Source organism: Eurypyga helias, unplaced genomic scaffold, assembly GCF_000690775.1.
Source record: "Eurypyga helias isolate BGI_N326 unplaced genomic scaffold, ASM69077v1 scaffold5749, whole genome shotgun sequence".
NCBI lineage: Eukaryota > Metazoa > Chordata > Aves > Eurypygiformes > Eurypygidae > Eurypyga > Eurypyga helias.
In genome coordinates this window covers 56,778-66,132 of record NW_010272676.1, presented here as the reverse complement: position 1 = coordinate 66,132, position 9,355 = coordinate 56,778, and the positions used below count along the sequence as shown (strand labels likewise).

General features: G+C 52.0%; 1 protein-coding gene across 1 annotated transcript; it reads left to right on the top strand.

Moving 5' to 3' along the window:
• The first annotated feature begins 6,357 nt into the window (after window positions 1–6,357).
• Window positions 6,358–8,181, top strand: F2RL3 (coagulation factor II (thrombin) receptor-like 3). The gene is made up of 2 exons (XM_010159204.1): window positions 6,358–6,448; window positions 7,106–8,181. The coding sequence occupies exons 1-2, from the start codon at window positions 6,358–6,360 to the stop codon at window positions 8,179–8,181; spliced, it is 1,167 nt and encodes a 388-aa protein (XP_010157506.1).
• Window positions 8,182–9,355: the final 1,174 nt, after the last annotated feature.

Below are 9,355 nucleotides of genomic sequence, written 5' to 3'. Positions count from 1 at the left end.
TATGGCATAGACTTGTCTCCTTGCAGTGTAATCCTCCAGCCATCATGAAGAGACTCTGAAAAGCTTTTTGGGAAGAGGGCTCTTGGCATCGCTACGCACTCTGTAGTAGTTGCCCAGCTTTAGGCCACGCTGACCAGCCGATACCGGAAGGCTGAGTGAGGGGTCAGGCTCTGGGCAAACTACCACTGGTGGCTTTGTTGGAGCTGGGCTGGTGTTTGAGCAGATGCTGGCAGCTGCTTCCACTTTGAAGGGTTTAATGTTCCCTATCTTCCTGAATTGATGCCGTCTTGGAGCCTGCAGAACTCTGCGATGTGACTTCCAAGTGCCAGCGGGGCTGTGAGCGCCCGGCATGGATTGCCAGCCCCGCTCTGGGCTGCTTCGTTACCTGCGTGTACTAATAAGGCAATGAATGCAGTATTTGTGACTGGTGCTCTGGTGAGAAAAATGCCAAAACCGAGAGAGGGGTGAAGTAAACACTCTCACTCATCAAGTCAGTATTGTGGAGCACGAACTAAGGGGAAGAGACTCCGAGCCGCTGTGCTGGCTGAGAGCGTTTTGCGGGGCCAGGCAGCCTGGGCCCGTCGGCTTCTCTGCGGATGCGCCGGATCCCGTCCTGTCGTATGGTGAATGACGACGCCCTGCCGCAGACTCGGATCTGGAGCTGCTTGGAGCGTGGGAGGAATATCCATTGCGTGGTCTGGCCTTTGGGTTTTGTTCTTTTTATTATTACTTCGCATGTGGATGGGCAGCCGCCGGAGAGCGCGTTCTGGGGCGCTTCGCTTTCCTTGTGCCCGGGCTGTGCACTTGAATGGCATCAGTAGATGGAGCTCTCGCAGCACAGCGTGTGCCTGGCTCCGAGCGTTCTCCCGGACACTTGGCTGTTTCTGCTGGCTCAGCACAAACGCTGCATTTGCAGTGCCACATGGGACTCTAACGGGCAGAATTGGATCCAGCGATGACCATCCTGGACGAGCTTTTCCACTGCACCGTCTCTACGTCCGTCTAAGCTTTTTTGCAGCGAAACCCAACGAGCATCCTACCCGGATGGTGCAGAACGCACGTCGATTGTCTGACTTCGTCCATTGAAAAATCAAGAGAATGGGGTTGTGTCTGTCCTGCAGCCCCACGCTGACTTCACTCCGGTTTGCCAGGGGCCGGGACAAGCACGCTGTCACTGGAGTGTATTACAAACGCCGTCTCTTGAGGCAGGTCCTGCCTCCTTTCAGCTCTGCTTCCAACATTTTCCTGGCTTTTGGGGGAATAACCTACCCCCCCCGCCCTGGTATTTTTTTGGTGGCTTTGAGTTTTAGGTTATAATTTCTGCCGGGCCAAAGTAGCAGCCTGTAGGCTTGGTCCTGGGTTATGTCCACTGTACAGCATTTGGTTTTGCAATTGTCTCACTTGACAGTAGAAAAAAATTGGCCTTTGGGGTACGTTTAATCGAAAACTGTACTGACTCTTTGTCTTTTTTGCAAAATAATCCGTAGGAGGGAGGCCAGGCTCTGGCATTCCCGGCCGCTTGCACAACCACTACTAGCAGAGGACTCTGCGTCAAGAACTCCCGTTCTCGTCGTCCGGGTCCCTGTTACATTTGGGTTCCTGACACGACCTGAAGGCTCTTCCTCTGCGCTTGTCGCAGGGAGCGATAAAAGCCACCGACGGCGTAGCTGTGAGGGCCGGGTGGAGGAGCGGGGGGCCAAGCCCAGTGCAAAGCACAGTATCCCCCACCCTTCCTTTTGCTTCCGGACAGCTCAACAACCCCTCTCAGTCCTGCTCACCTCTCCGCTGTCTTCCAGGGGAGATGACAACTGTGCCAAATGTTACGGTTTTATGAGACAGAAAAGTGTTTACTAGGAAATAGGTTGCAAGTTGTGGCTTAAAACGCATTTGATTCCAGGCGGCCCAGGGTGTAACGCACCTGCGCACCATCCTGTTCCATCTCTCCCTTTTTAAGTGTACTTCAGGTATTTTTAAGCATCCTTATTTTTTAAACCTTAATTTATAATCTGAACAGATGCCGACTTTCACCCTTTTCCGTGCTCCTGTCTCAAACCCGGGCGTAGCACGCGGTGGGAAGGGAATCGGCGGGGCAGGTTGGAGAGGGGCTCCACCGCTGTGGATCTGCTAGTGCCACCTGGATTCAAGAGTTTGTTCTTCCATTTTTTTGAAGGATCTTTGCTTTTGGGCTTGTAACTGCTTTGCCAGCTCTTTGAATGTAGTTTTTTTTTAATATTTATTTGCACATTCAAGTAAAATAAAATATTGATTTTAAAAGTCTGCAGCTCTCTCTCCCCGTTTAAAATCTGCTTTAAATTCATCTACGCTTCCTGACAGTCCCCAGGGTCGTCCTGCGCCTGACGCTGGGTTGTAAAAGGTAGAAAAGCCCGTGCGTGTGCGGTGGGGAGATCCCACGCGGTGCCTGTGCCCATCCTTAGCCGTGCTGCCGCGACCTCTCAGGGCAGAGGCCCAGGGCTGGATGAGGGAGGCCAGGGGGTGGCACAGTTGTTCTGTGCAGGGATGGGGTTCAGGAGGAGACCACACAGTGCCCGCAGAGCGTCGCTGCAGCTTGGTTCCTTCCTAAGCAGCATCTTTGCCACGAGAGGTGTGGTGCAAAAGTACGGTCCAGGCCTGGCCCCAAGTACTCACACGGTAAATACAACAGACGGGCAAGGAGACTGATCCCAGTTCCCAACTCTGGAAGCACATCTGCTCCAGGTTAAGACAATGCAACTATGAAAATAACCCTCCTCCCGCCTTTCCCTCGCCCTCCCCAAATTCCTGGGTAATAACACGTTTAGCTGTGCTCCCTGCGAGCTCTGCACGGCAAACGAATGCGTGGATTCTGCAAATGAAGCTGCAGTGAGGTGACCCAGATCTGGTAGGAGTTTCCTTGACATCATCCTCCCCGCTTCCGTTGCCATAACAAAAGGCAACTCTGCTTTCCGCGCAGGGTATCGCTTTGCCCACGGGGAAACAAACTGTTGTTCTCCTCCTAACAGTCCTCCGATGCGTAAAGCGCGCGCAGTAATTTGATTAAAGTGACGGTAGTGGCGTCCTGGAGGACACGGTCTGCATTACACCAGCCTTCTCACAGAGATCTTGGACTGCTCCCACAGAGGACATTCCCTGTGCTGGAGGGGAGGGACAGCCAGATCTGACATCACCCAAGAGCAGTGGGAGATACCGGCTGGTGGACGGCTTCGGCAATGACAGCTTAAAAATACCCTTCAGGTTTGCAGGATGGAATAGGAATTACTGGGTTTTACCTTAAGGGAATAACCTGGATTCAGTATTTAATACTTCGGGACTTCTTTTGGGTTTTACCACGTTTCCGTGTCACGGTGGCACAGGCAGGGAAGGACAGGGCTGCGAGCCAGCGAGGGCGGTCTAGAAGAACGTGTGTAAACCTGAGTTTTCCTTCATGCTTTAGCCATTCCTCCGGATCAGACCTAAGTGACTCAATCTTTGTGAAACTTCTACCTTCCACTCATCATAATTAAAGACTCAATTAAGGTCCAGCAGTTCTAAACCATACCTGTGCTAAGGGATGGATCCAAACCATCATCTGAGACCCAGCGCTGCAAAGGGGTGATGTTGTCTGTACCGGGCAAGGCAGATCCCTCTCTTGCTGAGAAAGGACCAAAAGATGCTACCCCAAAACATCTAGTGGGTTGTAGTGATGCTAACAAACATCAAATATTCCTGAAAAATGGCTTTGTGTGGAATTCCGACACTGAACCGAAAAGTGCAAGCAAGCAGAGTAGTTCTGGAAAACCCTGCCTCCCCGAAAGCATGACACCAGCATAAGGCTCACAAGCGGTGAGGAGGATGGGAGCACAAAAGGTGAGGCATAACCAAGGGAAAAGATTGGATGGGATCCCAGTGGGACAGGACAACTGGAAGAAGCAGAAGAGCAGAGAGGCAGGGAGATTCCCTGGAGCTGCAGAGGGTCTTGGGGTGATGGGAAGAGACCTGACACCGTGAGAGGAAGGGGAGCTGGTGCAATGGCAGTCAGGAGGAGTGCCTGAGGCACGGAGTCGCCTTGTACGTACAGACAAATTTGGGGGGTCAATCCGGCTTCAAAGGAGCATCGTTGCTATTCTGATCGTGGGTGGAAGTTTGCCATGCCCTGTGGTGCTGAGAAGGCTCGGGTGCTCACACAGCCAGCGGCTGGGGAAGCAGGGACAGCACCGCCTGCACGGAAAAAGTGAAGTTGTGCTGACACCGGGGGAGATGCTTCATGCAGCCGGTGAGAAGGCAGAGAACTGCCCCCATGGTCAGCAGCCTCCTGTCTGCATAGCAAGGGCCAGCTCAGCCTGGGGCAGGTATGAGCTGTGCTAAGATTTCAGCCTTCCCACCTGATGACCCAGCTACAGAGCTCTCCGGAGCTGCTGGAACAGAGCAGAAACAACAAGCCCCGTTTTATTTCCCTATCCAAGTTTGCTCTTCCAAGCCTTAAAGATGTATGGGACAGGCCAGGTGGTGCTTGTACCCTCCCTCTGAGCTTTAAAAGCCCGAGCCTGTTTTCCAGCATTACATCGTTTGGATTCAGAGCCAGAGAATAAGAGTGCCTTCTCCCAGGAGATGATCTATTGCACAATGAATTACTTCAAAACCAAATTGTTACCCCACGGGGCAGGGATCACACGACTTAAAGAGATGGTAACAAGCCGTGACAAACCTCTGGCACTGGAGTTTTCAAGCAAGCTGTTCTGCATCTAAAACAGTCACTAAAGATCACACAGCATCTGAAAAATGAAGGCTACAGCAATGAGTAACCTCCCTGCTCCACTCCAGAGACCTGGCCATAGGAAGCAGGGCTGCGATTTGCACACTATCTGAACCTGATTATGTCTAATTTTTTGCATACAGAGCATGGAAAGGATCTGGGCTGAGGCATGGAAAATATGCGGCCGCATGAGTCATCCTGTAATGGTTCATAAATCCTGAGAGAATCACAAAAGCAAAACATCTAACATTGCATCTTCCCTGTCCCTGCCAGTGGAACTCCACCTCTCGACACGCTCGGCACAAAGATGTGGGAATATGGTGAAAGCAAAGGAAATAGGATCATTTTCTCCTTGGAATAGAAGAATCTCATCAAACAGCAGCCAGGCTCCAATTTGCAACCTCCACAGAAGAGGCCATTCATAAGCCGAGGAGAAAGAACCGAGCCACTCCTCAGGTTGCCAAACCAAATTTACAGTTCCTACTGCCCGGCCTCCAGCTTCTGTCTTCACTCCCCTGCAGCCAGGCAGGGGCCTGGAGAGCAAAACCCTCAGCTCCAGCAACATCTCAGGCTCTGACCTCCTGCCCCACCGGCCAACCCTGGGACGGGCGCTGGGAAGGGGTCACGCTGGGGCTCTTGCAGAGGGGGTGGGAGTGGGTTTGGGACTTGCCCAGCAATGCTGCACACGAAAGGACTCACACTCACAAGGAGTTAGAGAAAGGGGGACCTAGCGACAGATCCGAAGGTTCAGGTGACACCTGGCTGTCCCTCTCACAAGATCGTGAGCTGCCTTCTCCATACAACCAGCAGGTACGTGGCGGCAGCACGCCGCTGCTCCAAGCTCTGGGCTAACAGTGCTCAACCCTCTTGGGGGTTTCCTGGGTGGAGACTGCACATCTCTGGAAAAACACAGCTCTTGGGCAAGAGGGACTGAAATCCACCATTATCTGCCCAACAGCAGAGTCTTCCTGTGCAGCCCTGTCAGGCCCCTTTCCTGCTGGATAGAGCCGCTTGCCCTGTGCCCGGCGGCTTATCAGCGGAAGCACAGCGTCTCCGTCAAGCCGTGAGACCTTGCCACTCACCGCGCTCCGTGCTGGTGCTAGTGCCGATTCTATCCCGTGCAAATAGCTCCAACCCACAGGACTTCGGATCACTCTGCAGTGAGCGCAAGAAGGAGGGTACAGGAGCTTTGTCCCCTGCTCAGCCAGGGAGCAGGAACAGAAATGCTTGCTCTAGGAGGTCAGAAGTTCAGATACACTCTAAACCAAATTCAAACTGCATCAAATCTGACCACATTTGTTATTTCCAGGAACATTCTGGGGCAGGAAGGAGGCCCAAATGAGTCATTCGAGCCATCGTTTAGCGCTGACGATGAAGTACGGCCCCACTATGCTGTGGATGTGGGCACGTACGCCCCTCCCAGTCTGACACCAGAACGACATCTGCTTGGGCAACACGTACTCGTGCGTGTCACGACAGCCCCCCACTACGCCTCATCCTTCACGGGATGAGTCTGGTGCTTCCGTGAGTTAAGGACTCGCAGAAGGAAATGCGTAAGCAGGGTCACTAATACTGCCTTTCCCGCACAGCTCGGAGAACAGCGGTGCACTACCGGAGCCCACACCGGAATGGGGACCCTCGGGAACGGGCGGCTGTCACACAGGCTTGTGATGTGCTGCGCCTTCTGGGGACTCTGCCTCGCCTCTCCAGACTATGATGGTGAGTGTGTCTCTTCGGGTGAAAAATTGCTGCTTCTTAACTTCTTTTCTGCTGCTGGATAACTAGTAGCTTTATAAGATCCCTGAAAATTCATTTTTAGAGCTATCCCGTGGGAGCACACCCTAACTGAGGGTTGTGCATACTCTAGTTGAAGCAGAGGCGATGGAAGGTGATGCAGAAGAGAAAGAAACTGGGGTGGAAGAAACTAGAAAGAAAAATTAGAGGAGAAATAAAAGAGAGCACTTGAACCCAAAACCTTCAGCTGAAAGTTAGACTCCCCCAGACATGGCTTTACCCTGGAGTGGCACTGGATCTTAGGATTCCTTTGAAAGCCAGGCAGAGGAATTGCTCCCTGGTTCCCCAGGTCTGCTGATAGTTATACAACACAGCAACCATTCGTAAGCTGTGGGGAACCACACAACAGAGGAATCGTGTAAATTTACACTCTGACTACTGACCCCTGCACACCTAATTCCGTTAGCCAGCTGCTTCTACCCATCACACAACAGCATTTTACAGAATGCCCTCACTTCTGAGGACCCCAACGTAAAATGCAAACTGGAGGCCTTTGGGGTAAGCGCTGTGCACGCAGCCTGCTCTGCGAAGTATGGGGGTAAGTGCACAAACAGCAAGTAACTCACTGCCTTGATCTGACAGATTACTCTCAGAACAGCACCGAGGAGCAGGTAACAACACCAGAGATCACACCATGCCCCCGAGCCATCCCAGGGGAGAAGGTAACCATAAACAACGTCACGTACCTGCTGATACACCAGGCCACACGCTCTCAGCTGGACAGTGCGGTCACGGTGCGGCTCATCCCCTGCCTCTACACCCTCGTCTTCCTCGTGGGACTGCCTTCCAACGGGCTAGCCCTGTGGGTCCTAGCCACCCGGGCTGAGAAGCTGACCTCCACTGTCTTCCTGATGAACTTGGCTGCAGCAGACCTGCTGCTCATAACCGTGCTGCCCTTCAAGATTTTCTACTATTTCCTGGGGAACAACTGGCCCTTTGGGGAAGGCCTGTGCCGGCTCACCACAGCTTTCTTCTACGGGAACATGTACTGCTCCGTGCTGCTGCTCACATGCATCAGCGTCGACCGGTACCTGGCTGTGGTGCATCCGTTCTTTTCACGCTCCTTCCGCACCCCTGCCTTCGCTGCCTGCACGTGCTCCGCCATCTGGCTCTGCGCTGCTGTCCTCACCCTGCCCCTCACCCTGCAGCAGCAGTCGTACCCCCTGTATGGGGCAGGCGTCACTCTCTGCCACGATGTGCTCCCCAGGCATGAGGATGACGGGTATTACTTCTACTACTTCATCTGCCTGATCGCCTGTGCTTTCCTCGCTCCCCTGGCTGTGATGCTCTTCAGCTACTGCTCGGTCCTGCGAGCCCTCCTGCACAGCGGGAAGCGGTACTCCTACTCTATGAAGCTCACAGCTCTCGTGCTGTTCACCCTCGTGGCCTTCTACACACCCAGCAACGTGCTCCTCCTCGTTCATTACTCCAGCTACAACTCCAAGCTGCACGGCAGCCTGTACATCAGCTACATGGTAAGCCTCGCCATCAGTACCTTCAACAGCTGCGCTGATCCCTTTGTCTACTACTACGTTTCGGAAGATTTTCGGGACAAGGTGAGGAGGAGGCTCTTCAGTCGCAGAAAACAAAACACCACATCCCTAAAAACTTCCAAGGAAACACTCCCTCAGAAAAGTTCCAAAGACTCACTGGTATAAGCCTCCATCCCAGGTCCCTGCTCCCAGGGCACTAACAACATCCAGGGGGGGATGAGAGGAGGAAAACGTGGGGATTCCATGAGTTTCATCCAGAGCAGCGAGCAGTATGTCTCAGCAGACAAGCCCTCTCTCCTGTCTGCATAGCTGAAACTGAATAAACCCGGGCCACAGGATTCCTCGAGAGGGGTGGACAACAGACAAGCTGTGGAGTGCTGAACACGTTTAGATCTGTTACCGGGATGCTGCATGCAGCTTCTCATCTGGTAGATACTGCCAGGGATGCTCCAGGTCTGGTTTTCCTAGTGCATCTTGCGGACTGATTGCTATTTGTATTCTGTTTCTTTTTCTGCTACTGACTTGCTGGCCTTGAATGCATATTCCCTGCACCTACAACTGAAAAAGAACAGGCAAAACCAAATTTTTAAACGTTGCACAAGTACTGGGAGGCACCCACGTGACAGGTACTCTCCTGAGCTAAAATATTCTGTCAAGAGAATGCAGAGCACTGGCTTTTCTAGCAAATACCTTGGCTTCATTAGTAAGCAACACCATGGTACTGTCAGCCTCTTGTTGGTAATGAGTGTGAAAATCCCATTCACTAATCCCATTTTTGCAAATGACCCTTGGCACCCATCATTTCTTTGGAGCAAAGATTGTATTAATGGATTTATTTTTTTTTTAATGTGTCTCTTGAAGGGAAATATTAAAGAAGGAATTGAGAAAACCCTCGCTCTAGAACTCCGCACTTCTTTTGCGTAGTGCCACACACAGTCAAGAGCTGTCCCTTATGAAAGAGGTGACCAAGCTTGTTGCTTATTGGAACCTGTTGCAGATCAGATGAAATGCAGCAGCTCATCTCTCAGTCATAACTAGGGCATAACTCAGGAATCAGCAAGGTCAAAAGTGAGCGATAAACCTCCCCAGAGTTCCTGAATTCTTTAGTTTTACTGGTACAGCCATGACTTTCATCCTCACCATACCCTCTGATCAAACAAACTTACAGCCTGCAAAGTGAAGAAGAAGAGGCAGACAAGATTATCTTAAAATCAGTTTTTAATAAAATATTTATCAGAATCTAAACCAAATCCTTTTCTGGACTCAGACTTGCTAAGATTGGTGTGAAAAGAACAAAAATGGTCATAGAACTGTTTGCGTACGTGTATGTGCAGGGGCG

Bases quoted from the DNA above. Each gene is read 5' to 3' on its own strand.
- F2RL3 (XM_010159204.1), top strand. From the start codon at position 6,358: ATGGGGACCCTCGGGAACGGGCGGCTGTCACACAGGCTTGTGATGTGC. The intron at 6,449-7,105 runs GTGAGTGTGTCT...TTGATCTGACAG, and splicing joins CGCCTCTCCAGACTATGATG to ATTACTCTCAGAACAGCACC.